Here is a 27,972-nt window from a genome sequence, read left to right as displayed (position 1 = left end):
GTTGCAAGATAGTGGTAGCATGTGCCATGCTGCACAACATCGCCACCAGGAAAGGCACACCGGTGGAGGTCAGTGAATCTGACACATCAGATGTGGAGGGGCCAGCTCCAGGACTCATGCCAGCCGGTGTAGTTGGTGCAGCTGCTGGGCGCCAGAGGCGGGATGGGATCATGTGCAACTATTTTTAGGTATGAGAAAAATGACACAATGCTATATATCAACTGTCAGACTGTGTTTTTATTCCTTAACATCAGGATTGTTAACTTCACACAGGCTGAGTGACACACAATGTCCATCAAAATGTCCAGCACATGTTCATGCACAGTGCAAGTCTCCCATCAGGGGCAAGTGTCCATGTGCAGTGGGTAGCTGCACCCAACCTGTGGTACCATGTATATCTCCTCACAAGCGGCGCTGTCGGGAGGAAGCCCCTGTTTGGGGATGCACAGTGCCTCCCTCACTTGGGCCACTTGCCCTACTGTTACGGCCACTATGGCTCCCATCCATGGTGGGTGGGGGGGAGGGGGGTGCTGCTCCTTCCTGATAGGGCGTCCTCATCAGTGGGAGTCAGGACTCCTGGCCCAGAAGTGCGAATTGCGCGCAGCTCATCCACAGCCGTAGTGATTTAGAGCAGGGCCCTTGCCATGTCCTGGCTGTTGTCCGCCACCGTGCGCTGCATGCAGATGCTGCGCCTACCTAAAACACTGGTGGTAGAGGACAGGCGGTTCACCACCCGTGTGTACAAGTCCAGGCACTGCATCTCCCTACGCCTGGCTGCACGGTCGGCCCTGAGTTCGGCACAGAGTGCCTTCATGGCACATGTCATGCTCCTGAAGCCTGCCCTGACTTTCCTTTGGAGTGACTTTATATTTTTCGCTTGCAGGTGCTGTACCTGCAACATGTTCAGCTCAAGACCGGCAAACACGGACCCATCCCCGGGATCAGCTGCACTGCTGAAAGCACAGGACCTGCACCTGGTTGGGACTTCTGGCATTGGATCTGCACGGGCGCTGTTGTGGTTCTGGCTGTGTGGTATCAATTTGACCATCGCCATCATTGTCCTGGCCCTCGTCATCCAAAGGGGGTAGTGGTTGGACAATATTCCTCCTGCGGCGCTTGGGGGGGTTCACTGGGCTAGCCTCGTCCTCACTTTCATCCTCCTGTGCAGCCGCTGGTCTGGTAGGGGAATTGCCCTGTCTCCCACTGCCTGTTGCCTGATTTGAAGTTGATTCTGTGGACGTAAAAGCACAAATTTATTTTCTGTTCTGACTTGCACTTGACAAATATTAAATATCACTTGTTGAGATTACATGTATCTTGGTTTTTCCTTTCACGATGTGCACATGCATTTGGGGATTGGCTGGGTGTAAATGCACCACTTTAATGTGCATGTGACTACATCTCCAATAATGCATTGCCGTGTTTGCTTGTGTACCTGCACTGGCCTTCTAGTTTTGCCCTGCCCCTGGGTCGCTGCTGGGTGTGTGGGGGTAGTTTTGGGGGGGTCAGGGGTGCCTCTTACCTTGTCCTGGTCCCGGGGAGTCGGAGCTGTCCAGATCGGCCACGCCCATGACGCTTTCAGGAAGTAGGATTCCCTCCACCAGTTCATCCAACAGTGTTGAGTCAGTGGCAGTGGAGGTCCCTCCATCAGTCTTCCTGGCTTGTCCAACCTGGCAGCCACCTTCTCCTTGGAGCGCTGGCACATGTCATACCAGCGCTTCCTTAAGTCTACCACACTCCTGTGTGTTACCCCAACAGCATTCACCTTTTGTTTTATGTCTGCCCACATGCACCTCTTCCGTGTCTCAGGCACCCTCAGTGATTTTTTATCAAACAGCAGCTCATGGCTTGTGACCATTTCTTGGATGAGGACTTCCAGCTCTGCTTCTGGGAATTTTTGTTTCCTCTTCCTCTGGTTGTCAGCCTGCTGCTGCTGGGGGGGGTGTCCTGGCTGGGCATGTCTCCTGTGTCCTGCATTCTTTCCTCCACTACAGTGTTCCCTCTCCACCACTTCTTCTCTCTGACTGTGAATCAGAAACTCAGGTGCAGCATGGGTAGTCACACTTCCTGGTTGTGATGTCATCAAGCTGCACCTGAGTTTCCGATTAGCAGATTTGCGAAATTCACAAAATTGTAATTTTTTTACGGTAAGGAATCGCAAAATTGCGATTTTTTACGGTAAGGAACCGCTATTGGGGGTATCGTAATGAAAATAGCGATTTTTACAGAATCGCTATTTTATTGCGATTTTTTACATACATACCATTTTGCGATTCTGAATTTGCGATTCGCAGAAAATCGCAAATTCAGAATCACAAATGGGGAGCTCATTGAGCCCTTTAATAGCTCAATGAGCAATGCAAAGGGATTCAACCATATTTCTCTGCATTGGTGACAAATATTGAAGTGAGTGCAGTTGAAGTTCATCTGAAGAGAGACATGATTGCACTGTCTTGTTAAGAATACCACTGGGGCCGCAGTGCTTGGCACTATTTGAATAGCTTGTTTTGTAGCCTAATTATAGGATATTCCCGAAGGATGATCTGGAGGACACAAAACTACAGGCAGAAAATGAATAAAAAGATACTATTTGTTGCAGGAGCTTGAGTTGAAAGTGACAGGACTAACTTCTGAAGAGATCTAGTGATCAGAAACCATCATTCTTGACAGAGATGATGGTGAAGGACATGCCCTTATAGAGGCAGGCCTCCAGGCTGGATCAGAGTGTGTAGAATCTGTTAGGAGGAGAAGGATATGCGATTTTGGAGGGATCAAGACAATGCAGAATATAAGCCCTTCAGTGCTAGATGTTAGTCAAAGGTTAGCGTAGGTCTGCCTATAAAGATTCCAGCTGGTTTTTCAGAATTCGCACCAGATGGCTGACGTCTACACATATAAGCAAGAGGACTGCAAAACAGTGCAATAGAGAGTGTAATGGTCTCAGATAATAACTAAAGAAAAGGGGAGAAAGATCAGACCCACAAGGGATGGCCAGGGTCTTTAATTTAGAAGTTGACAGAAAAGGAGGAAAAAGTCGCACATTTAAGTGCCAAACTCTAGATTCCAGTCCCCTCAAGGTGTTGGAGTTGAAGAAGCTGGGCAACAACTTTGAACACATCCAAAAGATCCCAAGAAATAAAATGTGGCACCACAAACATCCACTTCTCCATTTAAGCGATGGAACAACAACAACATCACACTTTCAGTACTTAGATGAGGATTACGCTTCACTTGAAAGGTGTCTAGAATGGAAAGCAATTTGGTTTAAGTCTGCAGCTCTTTAGTGACTACTCTTTCTAAAAGTTTATCCAAGAAAGGTATGAGAGAGACTGGTCCAAAGTATGAGGAATCAGGTAGTGTAGCTATAGCTTTTTCAATGGGTGTCTGGTGATGGCTGTCTTGAATTCGACGAGTATTACCTCTAAATACCTATTTAGTATGTGTCTCAAATCAGAAACAAAATGCCTTCCTAGTTCTTTGAATGCAGAAATTGGACAATGGTACAAGATGGAGTCTGTCTTTTTGCTATCTAGAAGACGCTTCGGATGTTTGAAGTCAGGCAATATATGCTAGGCTCTTGCAGAAGCAGGGATTTTATCTGTAATTTCTAGACCAAATGAAAGAACAAGCTCTAATTCCCATTGGATAAGAACTCAACATGAGAATGGCTATGATATTGAGATGCTGAAACAAGCAAGCTGGCTGCTTCTGGGTTTGCGAGTTCTAGTCTAACCGAAGAGAGTAATTTGGTCATATTGGGAACATTAAAACTGTGGACAAGGAAACATGCTATTTTTCTAGGTAAATAATTTCTTTGAAATATGGCTTTCATTGTATTTTAAAAGCAGCAATGTACTTGAGGTTATAGGAATCAGGAGATTCTGTACTGGTCTTAGCTTTTCATCTGCCACCAAAGGCACCAATTAAGTAATTGACCACAAGGGCAACCCTAGAACAAGAACCAGGGATAACAAACAATATACTCCAAACAAGGTTCTTGAGCTATATCATTATACTTAACTAGAAAAAAAGGGGGGGGGGACACACCCACCAAAAAAGAGTGAAAGAAGAAAAGCCTATGAGTGTCACAATGTCTCAAAAAAACAATACATAAATAAATGCTCAAATACATTTTATTAAAGTGAAACGAAACCACAAGGGCGCTCAAACAATTACAGACACGATTAATACAAAAAACATCAACATATATGAAATAAAAAAACAATGGCAAAAACTAATAAACAAATCAAAATAAACACAATACACAGTAGGGGAATAATGTGATATCTGATTTGTGCCATGTACAATGCGTCGACGGCGTTTTAACCCAAAATTCCTTTGAGGGTTATTATCAGGACAAATTAACTTGTAGAGTGAAAGCGACCACTTGATAAACTTTCTAAAAAATATAATATATACATAGGTTTTAAACGGAGGACAATATAATGACAAAAACAAGTAACATAAGCAGGCTTTTCATTACCGAATACGTGCCGGAAAGGATTTAAGAAAGATGTCAAAGAGATCATGAAGAAGTAAGAAGAAAATATATGGGCCCACATTCCATAAAGATTAGATCCCAAATGTGCAGATAATATAATTGTGAATCAAAGAGAAAAAGAAAAATTAATAAATAGGAACCTTAACAGTCTTTCGAGACGTAAAAGGATTCTTCGCCTGTTGTACCAAATAGATTCCAACAGGGAGACCTATACAAATTAATGAGGTGCAACATATTAAGTATCTCATTCCACTCATTAGTGGACAGATAATTATATAAAAATGAATAGGCTACAATACACTAAGCTGCCCTGGTAGCTATTTTATGGCCAAAAAATTATCCATACCTGCAAATTCCAGAAGTGCCGCAAGAAAATTCAATAGAATCCAACAGGGAAACCTATAAAAATTAATGAGGTGCAGCATATTAAGTATCTCATTTCACTAGTTAGTGGACAGATAACTTTATAACAACTAATACCCTACAATATACTAAGCTGCCCTGGTAGCTATTGTATGGCAAAAAAAAAAAAAAAAACATTTTTATTATCCATACCTGGCAAATTCCAGAAGTGCCGCACTTAGCGAACCTCCAATTAAGATTTGATAAGAAAATTCAATGGCTCAATAAATGTTGAACACGGTCATCAAAAAGTTGTATGAACACATCCAAAATCCAGAAAAATAATAAACTGTAATAATAAGAATCAATGGTAAACCAATTGGGATTTACATGAAAATCCATCAAAAGCCTTAACCCTACTTTTCTGCTCGAAACGAAAGTTTCAAACTAGAGCCATGATGTTAGTCAAAAATATAATATATAAAGGGCTAATTCCACATTAAGGAAAAGACTAAGGGGCCAATGCTTGGCGAGTCCACAGATTAAGAAACTGAGTGGGACTCGTAGTGGTATCCCGTGAGTGTTAAAAAATAAAAATATGTCCATAGCCCTTTTCATTAAAAAAATGAAGTAATTGTATTAGTAGGGACATTCCTGTAAGGCTAATGTGTCCACATTTTGAATGGATAATAACATTTTTTTTGGCCATACAATAGCTTGAATTTTCTTGCGGCACTTCTGGAATTTGCCAGGTATGGATACTTTTTTGGCCATAAAATAGCTACCAGGGCAGCTTAGTATATTGTAGCCTATTAATTGTTACATAATTATCTGTCCACTAACGAGTGGAATGAGATACTCAATATGTTGCACCTCATTAATTTGTATAGGTTTCCCTGTTGGAATCTATTTGGTACACCAGGCGAAGAATCCTTTTACGTCTCGAAAGACTGTTAAGGTTCCTATTTATTAATTTTTCTTTTTCTCTTTGATTCACAATTATATTATCTGCACATTTGAGATCTAATCTTTATGGAATGTGGTTCCATATATTTTCTTCTTACTTCTTCGTTATATCTTTGACATCTTTCTTAAATCCTTTCCTGCACTCATTCGGTGATGAAAAGCCTGCTTATGTTACTTGTTTTTGTCATTATATTGTCCTCCTTTTAAAACCTATGTATAAATTATATTTTTTAGAAAGTTTATCAAGTGGTCGCTTTCACTCTACAAGTTAATTTGTCCTGATGATGACCCTCAAAAGGAATTTTGGGTTGAAACGCCGTCGACGCATTGTACATGGCACAAATCAGAGATCAGATTATTCCCTGACTGTGTATTGTGTTTGTTGTGATTTGTTTTTTAGTCTCTGCCATTGTTTTTTGATTTCATATATGTTGATGTTTTTGTATTAATCGTGAGTGTAATTGTTTGAGCCCCCTTGTGGTTTAATTTCACTTTATTAAAATTTATTCGAGCATTTATTTATGTATTGGTTTTTTGAGACATTGTGACACTCATAGGCTTTTCTTCTTCCACTCTTTTTTGGTGGGTTTGTCCCCCCCCTTTTCTAGTTAAGTATAATAATATAGTTCAAGAACCTTGTTTGGAGTATATTACCAAAGGCACCAATGACATTCAAATGTGTTTACTTTTTGTGGATTTTTTAATATAGTGTGTGACTTTTTTAATTGATCAGTGGTTGTGACTTTTCAAAAACACCTCCGAGTTCCATGGTTAAAGCAGTCACTCTGGGACATGGTGCCTCTACTTGGCCAAAAACTTGTTCATGATATGCAATACTTTTATAATGTAGTCTTAAAGGTACAATTTCTCATAAACAATCCTTTACTTGAAACATCAATCTTGCCACACCACATTATATTTGAATTCTCAGTTGTGATATCACAACTGGCTGATTATATTGTTATGCCTTACTGCCACAGGAAGCCTCTATAATTTTCACCAGATTTTAAATCTGGTAATTCGCTGCTATCACATTGCAACAGTTGATTACCCACTGTTGCTAGGCCATAAGGCCTTCCAGGCCAGACTGACAGTGCTTTTCTAGAGCCTGTCAGAGCAGAACAGCTTGTCTGGTTGTATGTCGGAACCAATCAAGCATTTATCATGCCTGCGGTCCGTACCACAAATGCATCTTTAGAATGCATTTCTTTAACATGCAAGTCTACAATGACTTTCCTTAGGGAAAGGGCTTGAGTTGAAATAGTATAATTTACTATTCCAACTCCATTCTGCGCAACAGTAGGGAAAGTGTTGGACTTAAAGTCCAATATCAGTCCAATAACGCTTTCCTTAAGGAAAGTCATTGTAACAACTTGCGCGGTAAAAGAATGCATTGTAAAGATGCATTAGTGGTTGGACCGCATTGTTAAGGCATAGCGTAGTTCGAGACGTGTTTTAAATGCTGTTTACCGCTTGTCTGCTTTGACTGAAAGCACAAGGTGCCAGCTGCACATGGGGGAATGAAGGCAATGAAATTAGCGTGGGTTGGTTAAGGATAGCAGGTAAAGTATTTTCTTCACACTTGGGACAGGGAGGAAAGTCCATATTATGTATGGTTCCCCATTATTACTTTTCCTCAGTCTAGTAGTTATCAGCAGGGGCAGATGATTTTGGAGATCACACATAACATAAAATTATAAATGGGTAAGTGTGTGTTATGGGGATGTTTTTTCATTGAGGGGTTCTAAATGAAATCATAGAAAACTCAAGCTTTGCTCTCGTTGTCTATTTGATGTCACTCAGACCCCTTTGGTGAAAAACCTCCCCATAACTCACAGTTACTGATCTATAATTCTATATATAATTTTCTGGATGTGAGTCAACTGCATATTTGGTAACAGAAATTGATGCCCATAGGAGACACCTCTGACCCTATGGAAGCACTCCCCCCACTCTAAAAAAAGGTGCATTTATTCAAGCAAAGAATACATTTTTAAAAAACGTCAGCCAATTTTAACGCAATCCCTGATATAGACATTGCTGTAGAGAGGAGGTGTCCCTGTACGCAAATACTACATTGTCTCCTCAGTGTTGCCCCTTACAAGGCTTGATAACTGCCAGGGATTTGGGAGATATCAGGGCCCTAGGTCTAAATAGAGGCCCTAATGGCATTTTTAAAAGAGTGTTACCCATTATTATGTGGATAGTCTCTAGAATAAGGTATCCTTTCAAGCACATGTTAAGGTTATTGAAAGTCATCTTGGTGTTCTGTGAGTCTACAAAGGAGGTAGCAGAAAATAAACTCTTCCATTACTTATAAAATCCCGATAACCTATGGTGTAAATATCGTTTTGTGTATGTTAAATATTTAGAAGAATACTGCAATTTAACTTCTCATTCCAAAAAACGTATCTCCTTCCCATTCTCCTGGATTTACAATTCCGTAGATATGCATCAGAGTAGGTCCACTGACAAGTCAGAGTGCCAGAACACAAAACACTTTAGATAGGCGCTAATTCATTTCCTTGGCTGTAAAACACCACATTATAAACTGAGGTTTTCCGAGGTGTAACGTGACAAAATTATTTAATCGTATTTGTCGCGTAGCATCTTGTGGTGGGGTTGATGTGTTCTCTTGGTTTTCTTGTGCCTGTGTGTTTTTTTTAATGCATTATTATGAAATAACATTATTGTGTTGTACTGAGGTTATACTAGACTCCTGACCCTCGGTCAGAGATCAGCTCTTCCCCAGCAGCTCTACCTTGCTGTGCTCTGCCTACAGTCCCACCCAGGCAGGGTTTGAGACCGCACCTTGCTGGGTCCCGCTGGTGCCTGCTGCCTCGCTGCCTGCGCCGGTATTGTCATATCCCCCTGCTGTAACCAATTAAAGCTGTTCCTGCTTTTTATTAGGTTTCGCCTCGCCGAAAGCTGCGAAGCAGACGTTCGCGCAGGCGAAATCTTATGAGTTACAGTGTGGATGTTTGTGCCGTCTCTCTGTTCCATTGGCTAGCTCCATAAATGGAGGCTAGCCATTGGAACAGAGATCTGTCCGTCATGGTTGGACCAGATTTGTGGGCGTTCCCGACAGTTTTCTCCATTTTGCCCACGTCATGCGGCGGTGGGCGTGTATTTTTTTTTTGGGGCTCTTGGCTTTTTTGGTTCATTGTCGAAGTGTCTTTGCCAGGAGTCGGCTGCAAGTTTGAAGTTGCCAAGGAAGGACTTTGTATTTGCGATCAGGTAAGCAGCTTTTTTTTTATAATTTTGTTTTAACTTTGTATGTATACTCTGTCTCATGTTATCTCCCTGTTTTCGTATTTATGCTGCATGTTTTTCGTGTCTCGTTGCTGTCTTTTAGCCCGTGTCATGTTGGCTCTCTGTTTTCGAGTTTAAGGTAAGCATTTGGTTGATGTATTTTTCTAGGCCTGTGTCGTGACTTTTCTGCGCGTTTCACCGAATTTCTTTCCGTGTCGTGACTTTTCTGCGCGTTTCCCCGAACCTGTGACTCAGGCAGGGCCCTGGCAGTGAAAGGAGCTGAAAGTGTGTCTCCAAAGCCGTGAGTTTTGTCTAAACTGTCCAAAATGGCCGCCGAGCTCATTACTACGGCCACTGTCCGCAGATCCAGTCTTGTTGTCACAAAGAAGGCCGTGGAGGGACGTGAGGTCATGACCCCGATCTCCCTTCGGGCATCTGCTGCACCGTGCAGCGACTGCACACACTGGCTGGATGGATGAGAGACAGAAACATGTCCTCTGGCGCAGAATGCACTTCGACACCCAAAGAATTGAACAAGCTTCAAAGTCTAGTCAAGTACTTACAAATCTTCAAAAACACAAACCTGGGGTAGGATAGCACTCTGGCTAGCAAGCTCAATCCCATCCTCCCGGCCCTATGCATTCTGGTAGGTGTGATGTAAAGTAGCCATTTACTCTCAGTGATTGCATTTGTGGTTCTTTACGATATCGCGAGATTTCGATCGCGGTATTTTGAACGCTCCGGTAACTTTACTGAGGACAGAATTATGCATCACGAGCAGAGAACCCAATGAAACATCATACCGTGACTTGTTACATTAATGTATTCCATTAGTACAAAGCGATATGCAAGCCGGTTAAACTATAACTAGGGACGTTTTTGTGTGTGTGGCTCTGGGTGTGTGTGTGGCTCTCGGTGTGTGTGTGTGGCTCTGGGTGTGTGTGTGGCTCTGGGTGTGTGGGTGTGTGTGTGGCTGTGGGTGTGTGTGGCTCTGGGTGTGTGTGTGTGGCTCTGGGTGTGTGGGGGGCACTGGGTGTGTGGGTGTGTGGCTCTGGGTGTGTGTGTGTCTCTGGGTGTGTGTGTGTGTCTGGGTGTGTGTGTGTGGCTCTGGGTGTGTGGGTGTGTGTGTGGCTCTGGGTATGTGTGTATCTGTGACTCTGAGTGTGTGTGTGTGGCTCTGTGTGTGTGTGTGGCTCTGGGTGTGTGTGTGTGGCTCTGGGTGTGTGTGTGTGTGTGTGTGTGGCTCTGGGTGTGTGTGTGTGGCTCAGGGTGTGTGTATGTGGCTATGGGTGTGTGTGTGGCCCTTAGTGTGTGTGTGTGTGGCTGGCTCTGGGTGTGTGTGTGTGGCTGTAATTGCTGTCTGCTGAGCTCATTTGTAGGGTACAATAGGTCTCACATTTGCAAGAGATTAAGCTAATGGCAATGTAAATAACAATGCCATTTATTTATATGTTTTCAAAACCAACACATAAATACAAATGTTGTCATTTACAATGCCAATAGATCAAACTTTTCAAAAGGCGAAACCATTGCATTGTAAATGCTTGTTTTTATTTGTATTCCTCTGTTGTGTGAGAGCGTTGTTGCTGATTGTGCCCCCACTGTAGCATTCCACTGTTCCCCCTTTTATTGTATTACTGTTTGTATTGTATTGTAATACTGTGTGCTGCTGTTGTATTCCTCTGCTCCATCTTTTTATCGCCGTATTCCCTGCTGCTGCTCTATTTCCTCCACTGTTAATTTTCCCACCGCAACCCGCCCGCTCCGCCTCCCAGTTGCACGTTCCTCCCCCATCTCTACTTGAGGTCACGCCGCTGGTGCACCGAAGGTGCGCCTAAAGCAAGCCCGTCTGCACCCGTCCGTGACCCGACCGCGATTAGTGCCAGGAACCCTGGATCTCCGAGGCCCCGCCGATATGACTCCCTCCATGCCCTCAACCTCGGTAGACACACCGACTGCCAAATATCTGCACCTAACACCACCCACGAACAATTCTCCTGCAGACACTGCCAACGATCCTTCACTATCAACAGCACCCCCACGGCCGCCGAAGGCTCACTGGACGACCGCACCACCGAAGCCCTGACCTGCATCCTCCTCAACGTGCGCTCTCTACACAGACATGTGGTCGGGTTCTGGGACCTTATCAATACTCTCTCACCTGGCGTCACCTTCTTCACGGAAACCTGGACCAAGGCCACCTCCGGCCCTCTCCACCGCCATCCCCGACGTTTACAAGATCCAGAGAAAGGACCGGCCCTTCCGCCCAGGAGGTGGACTAGCCATCGCACACAAGACCTCCCTCGAACTCTCCACCTCCAACACAAGCGACCCCCACTTCAACACAGAACACCTCCACTTCGAGATCCAGACCAGCCCCAGGACCACACTGCATGGCACTCATGCTTACAGACACCCGGGAACTTGCACTTAGTCTGCCACAACCATTGCTGACCTCGTCGCACCCCACGCCATCACCTCCACGGACTACATCCTACTCGGAGACTCGAATTTCCACCTCGACAATCGCAGCGACCCCAACTCCACCACCCTCCTTGACAACCCCTCCAACCTCAGACTGGAGGAGCTTGTCACCACCCCCACTCACAGAGCAGGACACACCCTCGACTCCATCTTCGCTGGAGGAACAAACATCCGCTTCAGCCACACCACGCAGCCCCTCTGGACAGACCACCACTGCGTACACTTCACCTTCAACACCACCACCGCACTGAAACCCCCCGCGGTGCCACGTAGGAACTGGAGCAAGATCACAGAGGAACACCTCAACACCACCCTCCTCCTAGATCCCCCCAGTGCCACGACCAACGCCACCTCCGCAGCCAAAGAACTCCATCGCTGTATCTCCAGCTGCACCAATAATCACACAAGGGTACTCGAGGGTCAAAAATAAGACAGGCTGATTAACAAAGACAGAGACGGTGTAGCGCTCCCACTAGCCATATAACTGTGAAAGGAACAATGGAAAACATGCCAGATCAAGAACAGTGTCTGGTCTCTGGCTCCCATCAGTCACCACTCGGAACCGCCCTTCATCATTTGGGGCTCCGAGGACCAGCACTATACTGGATCTTAGTATCACAACAGAAAGGAATGAACCTTCCTGTTGGTAAGTAAGTGTTGGTGTAATGGTAAAGACCATATGTGTTGGTGAAGTAACTGACAGGGATAAAAAGTGTAGTGTGCAGTGCAAGAAAAACCAGGAAGGGTAGGGAGGAGTGAATAAAATTGGTTAAAAGGAGCAAAAAGATAGTTTAATAGGGTGTAGCTCCTAATACCAATATTAAAAGATAGCCAAGACAGGGTAAAGCTATGACCTGTCTAGTGGTGTAACGTGGTCGACATGTTTCAGCAAATATTGGCCAATAGCCTTGCTTTCTTCAGGACAACAAATATACGGCTACTGCAAGCAAAACACCAAATGTGACAGATAAGTGAAAAATGATTAAAAAGAAGGAACGACACAGAAAAGTCACCTGGACATCCAGGTGTGTCTGTTCCGAAACTTCTCACTTGATCAGCAATGGGCTGGTCAGTAAGAAGTGTATACCTCACCTCGCCTGGCCACGGCTCAGGACTGGTGAAGCACCGCTCTATCCGTCGGTACTTCCTAGCGGCATCTGTGCCGTCTGGGGAGGTGGCTGCACCGACAAGGTTGTACCCCTCCTCTAACCTGGAAAATAACTCCCCTTGAAGGCCGCCTGGTTCATCCCCAAACTCCAAGAAGCCAGGCGCTCCTGCAGACGCCTCGAGAAAACCTGGGAAAACCGTAAAACCACAGAAGACCTGAACAACCACAAGAACGCCTAGAAGGAATACCACCGGCAAATAAGGGACACCAAGCGGACTTTCATAAAGAACAAGATCCACACCAACGCAACCAAATAATTTTTCAACGTCATACAGCAATTCACGAAACCCCCCTGCCAAGCCACAGACATCACTCCATCTCAGGAACACTGCAACAAGCTCAGCTCCTACTTCCATCTGAAAATCAAGGCACTCTACGACAATTTCAGCAAACAGCAGCCGGGCATTACCCCCCTCCCCACCACCAACAACAAGCCGGCCGTCACTACCTGGAATCCCACCACTGTGGAACACATCACCGCGACCATAAACAACATCCACTCTGGAGCCCCCATAGACCTCTGCCCTCTGCACATCTACCACAGGGCCGCCATCGCACCCTTACTAGGATGGACCATCAATGCCTCCCTCAAATTCGGCATCTTCCCAGACGACTGGAAGCAGGCAGAAGTCAAGTTCCTCCTCAAGAAACCCACAGCCGACCAGACGGCTCTGAAAAACTACCGGCCCACCTCCCTGCTCCCCTTCACTACCAAAGTCACTGAGAGGCTCGTAACGCACAGCTGACCGCCTTCATTAAAGAGAACTCCATCCTAGACTCCTCCCAGTCCAGATTACGTAGCAACCACAGCACCGAGACCGCCCTCCTCGCACCCACCAATGATATCTGCATGCTACTCAACCAGCTACACAACTTTCCATTTAAAACCGCAGAGGATCAGACTCCCTCCCTTCCTCTCCGAACCCACAGATATCAACTGTGGAGTACCCCAAGGATCATCGCTCAGCCCCACGCCATCGTCAGACAGCATGGACTCAGCATAGTCTCATATGCCGACGACACCCAGCTCATCCTCTCCCTCACGAAGAACACTGAAGACACCAGACTCGGCTTCCAGGAAGGAATGAAGGACGTCGTGTCCTAGATGAAAGATAGCTGCCTGTAAGGGGTTGGACACCGGGGTGCAATTCTTACCTACGGTTAGGGAACAACATCGACCAAACTACTCCCAGAGCAGAGATCGGACTACGAGGGTCAGAATGAGGAATGCAACGTCCAGGAGGATAGACACACCCACCTCTCATGTTTCTCTAAGCGAGGGGAGGAGCCGGAAGGGGGAGGAGTTGACCCTGGAAGCAGTGGTTCGCAAACATTGAAAAAGAACTATGACCAGGAAGGAGAGTTGTCGACCAGCGGAGGAGACAAGGTGTATACGTCGCGAAGAGCAGAGAAAGAAGACAGAAAACGAAGCGACGTCGAAGAAGAGGAGCACGATGATCGTTGGAGTGAAGATTGGTGGTGCCCACTGGAGGAGGCTGGACAGCGGCCTCAACTCAGGAGAGTTGCAGCAGAGCCGGTGAGTGACGGCAGAGCCTGGGAAGGTGGGGCAGATACGAGGGAGGCGGGAGGAGGGTAGACAGCGGGCACGGGTTGGCAGAGTGGGACCTCTGTTAACACCTTGACAGGTAACCCTTTATTAAAAACCTGTCACATCCCTGACAATGTTTCCTCACCAATCCCCACCCTGATACCTGTCAACCTTAGCGTGTGTAGCAAAACGCCATTGATTGCATGAGGAAATACTCCTATTAGTTCTAACTCAGGTTGCCTGTCACCCAGAATTAGATATGGTGAGCAACTTGCAACCTATAGATATCACCAATTTGTGGTGCAGGTGATAGGTAGTTTACTCAACCCCTTTCTATGTTGCTGTATCACTGACGGCATCCTTTATTTTCCGCCTCTATGAGCCTCCGGGAGAATGCCAGCACGACGGACGAGTCAACGCAAGCGGACCTCAGCCTCAGCTCCACTACAGACAAAACAGATCAAGCACTTCCCGGGCCCCATCCAAGTCCAGAGAAGGCAGAGCAGGAAGAGAAGGAAGACCAAACCCCTGTAGTCAAACCTAAAACCTTGACCCCTGACAATAAAACAAGATCCTTTGGGAAATATATCCAGCCTCCACGTCTGTATATCCGACCTGCCCTCCCACACTTACTGAAGCTCCACTCTGAGAAGACCGAAGTCCTCATCCTAGGACCCTCCAACTCTGCCTTGGACAACACCTGGTGGCCCTCCGCCCTCGGGAGTCCACCCCCCCCCTACAGAGCACACCAGGAACCTTGGCATCATCCTGGACTCCTCATTCACCATGACCCGCCAGGTCAACTCTGTCGCCTCCACCAGCTTCAACTGCCTTTGCATCCTCCGAAAGACCTTCAAATGGATACCCCCGAATGCAGAAAGACCATCACCCATGCACTCATAACCAGCAGACTGGACTACAGCAACGCTCCCTACGCCAGAATCAACAGAACTCTGCTACACAAGCTCCAAACCATCCAGAATGCCGCAGCCAGACTCGTCCTCAGGACACCACAACGCGAACACATGACCCACCACCTACAAGACCTCCACTGGCTCCCCATCGAGAAGAGAGTAACCTTAAAACTTCTCACCCTTGCCTATAAATCTCTCCACAACATCGACCCAAAATACCTCACAGAGAGAATCTCCTTCTACGTACCCAAAAGGAACCTCCGCTCCACCGACCTCGCCCTGGCAAAGACCCCTGCATCCGCAGAAAGAGCTGGTGGACGTACCTTCTCCTACATCGCAGCCAAGACCTGGAACGAGCTCCCAGAAAACATCAGAAGCTCCCCGAACCTGTACACCTTCAGGGAGAACCTCAAGACACGGCTCTTCGACTGGACCGGAGCTGCACCAACACCACCCCCCCCCCACCCCCAACCCCAGCAACTTGAGACCCTCACGGGTGAGTAGCGCATTTTATAAAGCCCTGATTGATTGATTGATATGTTACCTTTTTTGTACTGTACCCTGTAATGTTTTAATTGTGTGTTGTTATGTTACTTTGTGCCTGTTAATGTGTTATGTTCTGTTGTTAACTTTAGATAATTCAATAAATACAGCTGCATTTCCCGCCAAAAGCAGCACTTTCTTAAAGTTCCCGTGAGATGGAGCAATTTATGACTGTTTAGGGTGGTAAAGTAGCGATACTCCCGCTCTTCAACTATTTAAGACAAAAGTCAGCACAAAACCGGGGCACAAACAACTTAGCGGTCCTAGTTCTCACTTTATGTAATATGGGCCAACGTCATATTTTAGCATTAGTAGTGGTCACTTTGTGGCCTTATGCCCAGAGGCCTTTATCTAATGTAGAACCTGTTTAGCAAGAATAACATCTTGACAATTCATATGATATCAATTAATCATTAAAAACACTGCATATCATACTAAAATTTCACCAAGTTAGGCAGAATACATTAGAACTTGACTGTCCCAATGGAGAATGTGTTCTGGAAACGGTGCGCAAATCATCCATTGATGTCATCTTCTGTAGACACACAACTTCCCACAGGGCATAGCTCGCATAGTGTAGAGGGTGCAGTGGCACTGGGACCCAGGGATTGAAGGAGGCCAGAGCAACCCACTGATGGCTATTTTTCTAACAGCACAAACTTGTGGAAGAGAACAATTTCCTGGTTCACACAAGAGCTCATGGCACCCTTGCTACACCACTGCCTTTCTAGGCACGAAATAAAAGTATTTATAAACGTATTTAGCGCACACAAAATGCAATCAAGCTCAGCTCTCGTCAGCCAAATGCTGATAATATTCTAAGACCACTGCCAACACGTCTGTCCAAAAGAAACATGCATCTCTAAATGACACACTAGGGGGAATGAAAAGCAATGAATGGAAATAGAACAAGGCGGTTTTAAATGGAAAGTTGTTGCTTATTAACCTGGCTTAATCCCTATCGTGTTACTCCAGGGTCTTTAACACTTGCACATTTATGTTTCACAACTTTGCTGACTAATTTGTGAACTTTTGCATTCGTTTGTTACTTTTAATATGTCCTGAAGGGAATTAAACATTTTTCCATTCATAAGTCGCCATGGACTGTCAGACATGAGCCAATACTGCCTGTTATTCCCGTGTGTCTGCTAATAAAAGCCAGCTCACCAAAAACACAAACAAACCAGAAACTCGATAGGATTTAAGTACTGTCAGCTGATTCGGTTGTAGGGTCTGAAAAGCGCTTACCTGAACAAGTGTAGTTGTTGGCTGTGAGCACGAAACCAGAGTTGCACTGGCAGTAAAATGAACCAGGTGTATTAATACATCTGTGGTGGCAGTACGGGGGTCGCATACACTCATCAATATCTGGTGTAAAGAAAAACAACATGGAGATTACATAGGAGCGCTTGCCAAATACACTACTTTGCTGTGAAATTATATTACGTTGTTCAATAGTTAACATAAAGCTTTCAGTACTTTGCTTTCGCGGACATTATTCGCGGATATGTTTTGTAAAATCTCATTTTGCCCAACCGGTGGGTAAATAGGTTGCTTACTTGGAAAACAACATTGGCCCTCGGCCTAAATCGGCTGTATCACTATCCATCTGACGTTAGGGACTGTGATTTGTTTGCAGTTTGATTTATTAGGAACTCGGCCCGAGGAGTTCTTTACATCAGCACCAGCTATGTTACACAAGACAAGATTCATTTTTTGACTGTGCCCATAATCAACGGATGCTGAGCCGGCGCCGGGACTTAATCCTGGTTCTTTAGTTCCAAAGTCGGCAGCTCCTGGTTCAAAAGGGAGCAACTTTTCCATTACGCCACATCCTCTTCCCATCAGATTTACCACCTGGCCATGTTTTTTACTTGTATGGTGCTGTATCATGATCAGGTGTACTGGCGCAGTGCAGAGTCCCGAGCATGTTATTTTGCATCGGAGTCATTTAAAGTTCATACATATGCCGCCTGATTCATGAAGCAAAATTGCGCCTGCAATCGCTGCGAAAATGCAATTGCGGGCGCAATATCCGTAATCGGGATTCAACATGAAAATTGCGAATTCGCAAACACATAATAGCGAATTCGCAATTAAATTCGCAGAATCCCGGTAGGAGAGCATTAGCGAATCTGAAAATGTGACAATCCACGGATTCTGCGAAATAAATAGCGAATTCGCAATACTATCGCAATCGGCATTCATGAAAAATCGCAAATAGCGAAAAACCCAAAAATCGCATTTTGCGCGGCGCAAATTAAGGACAACTCAAAGCAGGTGGTAACCATAAAAGCCATAAAAAATTTACTTTTAAAAAACCGTTGGCCAATCAGTAACAGGTTCAGGCCTGACCAATCACACATAAGGACAATCAGCAGCAGCATTAGGAGTTCCACAATGCCAGGAATGTACATGGTGGTCAGGCGTCGAAGGCTACAGCGAGCAGCACGGAGGAGACGCAGGATCCAGGACAGGCTTTTCCGCCAGCGGGTCACCTTGCTGGGCCAAACCAGAGAGCAGATATATACAAAATACAGGCTGAATGGGGAAATGATAATGCAGCTAATACAGGACCTTGACCCCCTGATGCAGCACCCAACAAGGCGTACCAATGCGGTGCCTACACATGTGCAGGTATTGTGTAGCCTGCACCTCCTGGCCTCCGGGAGCTTCCAGGGGATAGTAGCGGCTGCTGGGGGGATATCCCAGCCCACCATGTCACGCTGCCTCCAGACTTTTGTTGACGCTATGCTCACCCAGCTACACCGTCACATCACATTTCCCACCAGCCAACAGGATTTGGACTTGACCAAGCTACAATTCTACAATGTAGCCCATTTTCCACATGTACTCGGATGCATAGACTGTACCCACATCGCCATCTGCCCACCAGCTGCCACGGAGTATATGTTCCGCAATCGCAAGTCCTACCACTCCCTCAACATACAGATGGTCTGCAATGCTAAGACATACATCACTGACATTGTGGCCCAGTACCCAGGGAGTAGCCATGACTCCTTCATATTCCGGCACAGCGGCCTCCACACACGACTGGCCAGGGGAGACTTTGGGGAAGGACACCTACTTGGTAAGTACACTTTGTCGACAATGTCACATTGCCATTAGGTAGCAGCGCAGCACAGGCAATCACCCTCTGCTCCTCTCATTCAGGTGACAGTGGCTACGCCCTCCGTGAATACCTCCTCACCCCATACCTCAACCCTGCTACACCCCAGCAACGGCGCTACAATCTTGCACACATACGGACAAGGAATTGCATAGAAAGGACATTTGGGCTGCTCAAGAGCAGGCTCCGCATACTGCACAAGACAGGTGGGGCCATGTATTACAGTCCTGCAGTGTGCTGCCGCATTGTGGCTGTCTGCGCAATACTACACAACATTGCAACCAAGCGCCGGATACCTGTCGACATCTCTGGCAGTGAATCTGAAGGGGACAACCGGCCACCTGCACATACGCGCCATGCACGCGGGGAGAACCCAACTGAAGGCCACAGACGTCGCAACCACATCACAGTGAACAGTTTCTAGTGCACCCTCTCCCCTCACCCCACAAATCACTAATGCATGCAAAATGTAATAATGACACAATGCTAATGTGTGCTGCAAAAATAAATATAATTGTTTCAATCACAAAAATGGTACAACTTCAACTTTCTTCTTTACTAACAGTATTACTGCATACTGCTGTGTCAAAGGACAGGGCAGGCTTATAGTCAGCCTGTGCCTGTAATAGTCATATGTAGTCAATTGCGCCTCGTGCGCGTTCCACCCAAGCGCCTCTGAGGCTCATCCTCTTCCGGGGCACCTGTACCTGCTGTGGGCCTGGTGCTGCGCCTGAGTGGCCCGACTTGTGAGGCAGAGTGGCTGCTCATGCTCGATGTCCCCTCACTGACATCATCACCCCCAACAGTGGCAGGTAGAGCAGGAGGGTGTAGTGCTGTCACTGCCGTGGTCAGGTGCTCCAGGACCCTGGTCATATCCTCACAGCACTGGATGAGTTGGTGCTGCTGTGCAAGGGACCGCCGCGACAACTGTGATGTTGCATTGCCTGCAACATAATTGGACCTGGTGTAGGCCGCCAGCCGGCTCAAAAGCTGATGGTGGCGTCGGCGTGCTGCGTTGCGCTGAGTTGTCATCGCTGCAGTGTTGGCCTCCATGGCTGCAGTCATACGGGCCATTCCCTCCCCCACACCTGCCATGGCTGCAGTCATGTGGTCCATGCGGTCCCCCACACCTGCCATGGCCGCCGTCATGCGGTCCATGCGGTCCCCCACTCCGGCCACATTGCGCCCAATTTTGTACAGCTGTAGCTGTATGGCGCCTTGCTGCCGTGCCTGCCGCTGATGAATACGCAGCATGCGTCTTTCGACGCTCATTCGCGCCAGCCGCTGTCCTTTGCCCCTCCTGCTGATTGCTGCATTGGTGTTCTGGCGAGACCTGCCACGCCTGCTCTGCTGGCCTGACAAAGTGGCTGGCCCCTGTGTTGCTGCTGTCGCGGGCCCTGATGTAGTCACAGCAGCTGCTGGTGGTGTCACAGCAGGCGTTGCTGGTGCGGCAGGGACTGGAGGCACACTAGTCGTGGGCCTGGCTGCGGCTGCAGTTGGTGTAGCTGAGGCTGGGGGCACACTAGTCGTGGGCCTGGCTGCGGCTGCAGTTGGTGTAGCTGAGGCTGGGGGCACACTAGTCATGGGCCTGGCTGCGGCTGTAGTTGGTGCGCCAGACGCAGGGGGCACACTGCTGGTGGACCTGGCTGCTGGTGTAGTTGCTGCAGCAGGGGCTGGAGCCTGTGTCTGTGGCACCACCTCCTCCTGCTCCCGGGCCTCCTCATCTATTAGCAGCCTTTCGCTGTCGCTGCTTTCAGCGCCACCTGTGAGGGTAAGTGGACGATCATTAGTTGCATTTATCTGTCAGACGTGCTGTTGCTACATGCATGCTGGGTGACATTCCCTGACTGGCTGTGGCTTTGCGTACTTTGGAACCTGTCTGGCTGCATTGTGGTACTATTACATTGTGGCCACACTACATGTCCCACAATGCTTCAGGGCATTACCTGATGTGCAACAATGGCATGACTATGGAACATTATGGGAGCCTATATGGTCATGGACGTTCATAGGGGACAGGGTCGCAGTCGCATGCCTCTTACCTTGGGTGTCTTGGGTGGGGCGGGATGAGTCCAGACGTGTGAATCCAATGCACGCCTCCCTCTCAAGCGTGTCTTCCACTTGGTCCTCCAGGGCTGTGTTTGGAGGGACTGTAGGTCCTCCCCCTCCAGTGCCCGATGCCTCTCCAAGGCGCTCCGCCACCTCCTCTTTGGCACGACCTCGGAGGTCGTACCATCTTTTTTTAAGTTCGTCGAGTGACCTATCGGCCACACCCACGGAGTTGACGGTGGACGCTATTCCCTGCCAGATCCTCCTTTTTTCCTGCTCCGGCACCCTCCTGGAGTCTTTGCCAAACAGTTTGGAGTGGTTGGCCACCACCCCTTCAATCAAATGCTCCAGCTCCTGTTCTGAAAATTTCAGCTTCCTCTTCCGCCCTGTGGTGTTGCTGGGGCCAGGAACAGGTTCCTCAGACATGGCAGCACCTTTGTTGCAGAGTAGGAATCAACAATAGAATGGCAGGAGCTCTCCCACTTGCTCACTCGAGGTCTGTCTCACTGTGGTGAATGGGGGTGGGAACTGGCTGCTTCCTGGTTGTGATGTCATCACTGTGCTCAAAATGCGACTTCCCGTTTTCCCGATCTCGCGATTTTGCGATCTCGCAATTAGCGATATCGCAAATAGCGATATCGCTATTGGCGATATCGCAATCCCGACGCGGGTAGCCGGAAATAGCGATTTTTCTGTGATTATCGTTAATCGCAAACGGAATTTGCGCCCGCGTGCGAATCACATTTTTTATCGCTAATCTTCATGAATTCAGATTTGCGATTTCTCAATAGCGATTCGCAATTTTTCGCTATTTGAGAATCGCAAATCCCGTTTTTCATGAATCAGGCTGTTATAGTGCAGAATTTGTCTGAGTTAAGGCCTGAACGTTACCCTGAAGAATTCAGAAGCAAAGTTTTAGACTTGTTCTGTTTGGAGAAATACTAAGTTATATGTATGAACTTTAGATGCCTCAGATGCAAAAAACGCCACTCGGCTCATCCAGTTCATCATGATACAGCCTCTGGCCTGTATTTTTAAGTCTACGCTAGTCAAAACACTGGGAAAGGTAGTAAAATGTGGTATTTTTTTCCTTTCTGAAACCAAAACCTAAAACAGCAAACATGTAAAGATATCAGTTAAAAAGTGTTTGAGCTGTGTTAGAAATACGTTACTGCAACAATCAATCCTAGCAAAGGACAAGCAAACCTCAAATTCACCTGTGTTTAATCCCCTAGAAGCTTGGCACAGAAGAATCAGGCTTAATTTAGAGGCAATGCGTATAGTATTTGTACAACATTTCAAACAGTAAAACAGTAAAAACACTGCAAAAGAAGTATCGCACATCAGGTTAGAAAACTAGAGCTATTTTAAATGAACAACACAAAACCAATAGAAAAAGCGTGACACATTGTTCCGGTGCCAAAGGTATGTTCATGGTCGCAAAGAGCCCAAAAGCTTGACTTTAAGAGCTCAAGAGTCACACCAAGGGTCAGGACCTGAAAGGCACCTCTTTGGGGTCAGGAAATCATTGAAGACGGGTCATGAGCTGTTGGTGTAGCTTGGTATGTCCTGGAAGCTCAGATCAGGAGGTCAGCATACTAGCCCTAGGAGTCACTATGGGGTCATGAGTTCAAGATGGGCTGCAGGCCCAGTTCTTCCTCCCCATGAAGAGGGCAGCAGACAGGAGGTCAGCACAGCAGAGTAGCAGCTCCTCCAGAGTAGCATTTCAGCAGAGTGGCAGTCTTTGCAGCAGCACAGCAGTCCTTCTTCTTGGCAGAGTAAGCACAGGTCCAGAAGTGTACTGAAGTGGTGGTGTCTGATGCCCTCTTACATACACTGGTGCCCTGGTTCTGGAAGGTGGGAGAAGCTTCTACACAGAGTCTTTGAAGTGCATCCCCTGCTCTGGTTCCAGGCTAGCTGAAGTGACAATGAAGGGCCCTTAAGCCCTTTGTGTGGAGGTTGGACACAGCCAATTAAAATTTAAGTGATGCTGGGCACAGCTCTTCCCTACCTTCTTGCCGATGAATGCCCATCCAGTCACACCTAAGCTCTTAATGTGTGTGGCTGTCCAGGAGGAATCCACAAAGCCCAATTGCCGACTACACCCAATCATGTGATCAGAGACAGGCTGCAGGCACCAAATGGCAAAGGCAAGAAAATGTCAACATTCTAAAAGTGGCAGTTTCAGACATATAATTTAAAATCCAACTTTACCATAAGTTAGGATTTTGAATTTGGATTCCAGAGACACCAAACATGAACCAATCATCTCTCCCCATTTGGAAAGTACACTTATAATATGTAATAAGACAACTACTATATTATCCTATGGGAGTGATAGGCCTTTAAGTAGTGAAGAAGATTTCACTACTAGGACATGTAAAACTTAAAAGTATCTGTCCAACTTTTTAAATCCACTGCACTCTGCACACACAGGCTCTGCACTGTCAGGTCTGAGACATGTTTAAAGGGCTATGCAAGTGGGTGCACAATGAGTGCTGCAGGCTCACTAGTAGCATTCAATTTGCAGGCCCTGGGCACATGTAGTACCACTTTACTAGGGACTTTTAAGTAAATTAAATATTCCAATTGGATATGAGCTAATTCTGCCATGTTTTAAGGAGAGAGCACAAGCACTTTAGCACTGGTTAGCAGTGGTAAAGTGCACAGAGTCCTAAGGCCAACAAAAATGAATTCAGCAAAAAGAAGGAGGAGTGAAGGCAAAACGTTTAGGGATGTCCCTGCAGAAAAGGCTAAGTCCAACAAGCTGTCTAAATCAGTTCAGAATGATTAGTACATAAAAAGAGGAATAACTGCTGGTACAAAAGAGTCCCGACAATTTTACACAAACAATCTTTCACCTACTGGCTTTTGGCTCTTCCATAATAGCAAAACGCAAGCAAATGTAATTTTTTGTAAGAATGGTGGCAAAGTTATTGGTGAGGTAGGAAGCAGGTCATAGGGAGTACAGCCGATTCCGAGTGGGTAGTCCTTCCACACCCTATATACTGGGTGGGGGAACATAGGAATCCACACCTGGTAACACTCTCAAGGCAGACAAATGCAAAGATGCAGCTAGCCCTACCAAATCCAATTGTAGTACACAAGATGGTGTACAATGTTCTCTACAACAGCCCCCAAATCTTAACAATTTCCAAACTTCTGGACCCACGCCCAGCAAGTTATATAGGAGAGCAGCACTGTCCCCAAAATAAGGGATGACCTTGTGGAAAAGGACCCAGGAATTCTGGGTCTTTATGATTATTCTCCATTCAGGTGACGTAACCATATAAAGTCGTTTTTAGAGAACAAGGAAACCCAAACAGGGGAGGCATTTGGACCATGGGTCATATGTTTATTACAAGGAACAAGGGTCCTAAGGAGTCGCAATATAGAAGTAAATAAAAATATAGACCACAATCAGTACTATATTTTAGCTTCCAAGCCCAGCCGGGCGAGGAATATTTTATTTTAAGAGATAACAAGGAATTAATTGACCTAGAAGGGGTCACATAAGAGCTTTTGGATAGGGCACAATCCCGTACCTATCCCAAGAACATGGAAAAAAAACATAGAATGAGGAAAGAAAAAAGTAAAGAGAGAAGTATAACAGGCAAAAATAAATTTCTTTGGAGCCACTATTGGCTTGCGAAATAAAATGATCAATACCGCAAGTCTCAACATACAGTGTATACAAATTAATATATGCAATCAGTTCCATGCAACACTGTTTAAAAGCGTCAACGTTTCGATCCCTAAGGCTCCTAATTAGGCGGGATCATCATCAGGACTTTTTAAATTTAAGATGCCTGTTTAGATTGCGAACGCCTGCAAAAGATAAAGAAAAGGGAAGAAAGAATAGAGAAACAACATAAGGCATCCGCCTCTGATTATAGAATTAAAACCATTCAGCAAGGTCCATGTACAAATCAAGGTAAATCTTACTCACATCTCAATAATAAACTATTTATATGAAATAACAGTGAATGGTAACCTCATATAAGTGAGAAAAGTGCTTTGTCGTGGTTCCTTTTACATGCGTGCATTTGGTATATAATACGGCGCTATGGTGAAATTGTGATTTGGTGAAATCAATAGAACCACCAACAATCACAATTTCACCATAGCGCCGTATTATATACCAAATGCACGCATGTAAAAGGAACCACGACAAAGCACTTTTCTCACTTATATGAGATTACCATTCACTGTTATTTCATATAAATAGTTTATTATTGAGATGTGAGTAAGATTTACCTTGATTTGTACATGGACCTTGCTGAATGGTTTTAATTCTATAATCAGAGGCGGATGCCTTATGTTGTTTCTCTATTCTCTCTTCCCTTTTCTTCATTTTTTGCAGGCGTTCGCAATCTAAACAGGCATCTAAAATTTAAAAAGTCCTGATGATGATCCCGCCTAATTAGGAGCCTAGGGATCGAAACGTTGACGCTTTTAAACAGTGTTGCATGGAACTGATTGCATATATTAATTTGTATACACTGTATGTTGAGACTTGCTGTATTGATCATTTTATTTCGCAAGCCAATAGTGGCTCCAAATAAATTTATTTTTGCCTGTTATACTTCTCTCTTTACTTTTTTCTTTCCTCATTCTATGTTTTTTTTCCATGTTCTTGGGATAGGTACGGGATTGTGCCCTATCCAAAAGCTCTTATGTGACCCCTTCTAGGTCAATTAATTCCTTGTTATCTCTTAAAATAAAATATTCCTCGCCCGGCTGGGCTTGGAAGCTAAAATATAGTACTGATTGTGGTCTATATTTTTATTTACTTCTATATTGCGACTCCTTAGGACCCTTGTTCCTTGTAGTAACCATATAAAGGCCAGGGTTTGGGCTGCAGGGGATTCTTCATTTTGTATTTCAAGCCCCAAAATCTCTGTCTCTAAACTCCCAGCAACTCTTAATGAGGCCCTATGTAAAATAATACTAACTGATTGATAAGGTCCAAAAAATGCTTTAGTTTTGCTTAACACAAGCGTGTAACATAACTATCAATGAAAAAACATTTGAAATGTTTTGATTACTCAGGGAATGTCCTACTCTCCCTCCCACTGCAGTTATTGAATGAGATACACCTATAAAATAGAGACAGGCATCCTGCTTGCCTCCCTACGACTTGCAAGTATGTAATCCCTTTTTCCTCTTTCACTCCACAAACTTACCTCCAGAGTGATTTATGAGAAGGGTTCATTCACCTCATTACAGCTAGTTTGTCTCCTTATGGAGGAAAGCTTCCTATTGACTTTTTCACTTTGTTCTATGTTTAAGAGTATTGTGGATGGTATCTTTTACATTTGAATGCCAGGATAGTCCTGATGTTGGTGCTTTCCTACATCGTGGGTGGCATCATTTTGATACCAGAATATACCTCATGTATATCTTCCTGTATATAATCATGACATCCTGGTCATTTTCTAGGACTCCTTGCTGAGCTTTGGGCCTTAATGTAAGAAATCTGATATGCCACATCATGGCATTTGGAAAGGCCATCATAGTTCGATAGGGGTTTCCTGCAGTGGGTGGTTGAAAAATCTGGAGTTCTCCCAGTCTCCTGCTTGGGCTTAATGTTTAGGATGGAACAGGACTGGAATGCACGTTCGGTGAAACATTAATATATGTTTGATTTTTCCTGACCATTGATTCTCATGTGCAGTTTTTTTGTCTGTGCAAACTGGGATGCTGGGCAGGGGGGGAACATGTTTATGAGGGGTGCTGCAGTAGTTTAATGATACTTCACTACAGTACCCTCCCAGAGGACTGACAGTATGCTCACACCCACATCCATCCATTCACTGGCATCACCAATTAGATGACCTTGCTAATAAAAAAGTAGCTAGGCACATTCCCACACTAATGTTATCCACAGCACACACGTTTCTGTGTTATCCCTTACCCTGATGAAGACTTAGGGAACGCAAGACTAAAATGGTGACAAGGTGATCTGAAATGTACCCACCAGCTATCCATTTGTTGAGATAAAGCCCAACTCCTCCTGCTGCACTGCCACCCTGGACAGTTCTTGCTCCCATAGTTTGTTGCCCAAATGTGGTGAGGCAGCCGATGTCCTTCCCTGTGTTGGTCGGCGGAGTAATGAGTGCAGCGACACAAGGCCTGTCCCTAAAAAGAATACATCAAGCCAGCTTTGTTCTGACCAAAACTCTCCAGGCAGTGTCAGGTTACATGGAGGGCATCACAGGAGGGCAGCGCCTCACACACAGAAGAAAAAATACAGTACATACGGGGATGGCGTCAGCCCATAGAGCAAAAACCTGCCCTATTCATTAGCAGCACTCAGTGGCCGGAACCTGTTGTGGAGCAACAAAGAAAGGAAGGTTACCCGTTTCCTCCAACTGAAGGGCCTGATCCAGTCAGCACTTACCCCTAACAGGTGAAGCTGCCACCCACGGGTTAAACCTTGCAGCACTCAATAGTGGGTTTAGATCCCCTATGGCCAATCATCAGTTCCTGACTGGCAGCATCACGCTCCTCCTAGACACAATAAGGCCTGAAGTAGCATACTCCATGCTATCAAAATAAAGTCTGGGACACAGCAGACCTGAAGCCACCAGGCCTGCACAGCCGAAGTCACCATCCAACCAACAGTAGAGAGTCTGATTGCTATGTCACTGCTCTGTTTAAGTGGCCCCATATGCCTCCACAGCAGTGACAGCCTCTGTAGACCCGAAGTTAGGCAGGTTTTGCCTGGGCCGATATCTGTGGCCATGGGTTCATCTTCCTTGTCAGCCATTCTGCCCTCCTCTGTGCAGTTAACTGCCGTGAAGTTCCTGCACCAGCTCAGCAGAAATTAAAATTTCCCCACTGATCAAAGATGCCTGCTGGGGCATCTGCTTTCCTCAGTGGGAGGCCTGATCTTGCCTTTGGAAGCAGCTCACCAACACTCCCTGAGCAGAGAAGAAGTGGGACTCACCGCTCACTCCTACAGAGGTGCCAACCCTGCTCCCTGCTGCTCCATAGCCTTTAACACAGCCTCTTTGTAGAGTTCAGCTAATCACACTGCTGCCCTATAGGTGCACAATGGTACTGTGTCTG

At 46.0% G+C, this 27,972-nt stretch overlaps 1 protein-coding gene across 1 annotated transcript in view; it reads right to left on the bottom strand.

The window, feature by feature from the left end:
• EFEMP1 (EGF-like fibulin extracellular matrix protein 1) overlaps positions 1–27,972 on the bottom strand; it is a 582,872-nt gene that overhangs the window by 186,735 nt on the left and 368,165 nt on the right. Inside the window, exon 6 of the mRNA XM_086927496.1 lies at positions 16,968–17,087. Within this exon, the coding sequence (XP_086783622.1) occupies positions 16,968–17,087 (120 nt within the window). The remainder of the gene's footprint in view (positions 1–16,967; positions 17,088–27,972) is intronic.

Source organism: Lissotriton vulgaris, chromosome 6 (genome assembly GCF_964263255.1).
Source record: "Lissotriton vulgaris chromosome 6, aLisVul1.2, whole genome shotgun sequence".
NCBI lineage: Eukaryota > Metazoa > Chordata > Amphibia > Caudata > Salamandridae > Lissotriton > Lissotriton vulgaris.
This window is presented reverse-complemented; position numbering and strand designations above follow the sequence as displayed.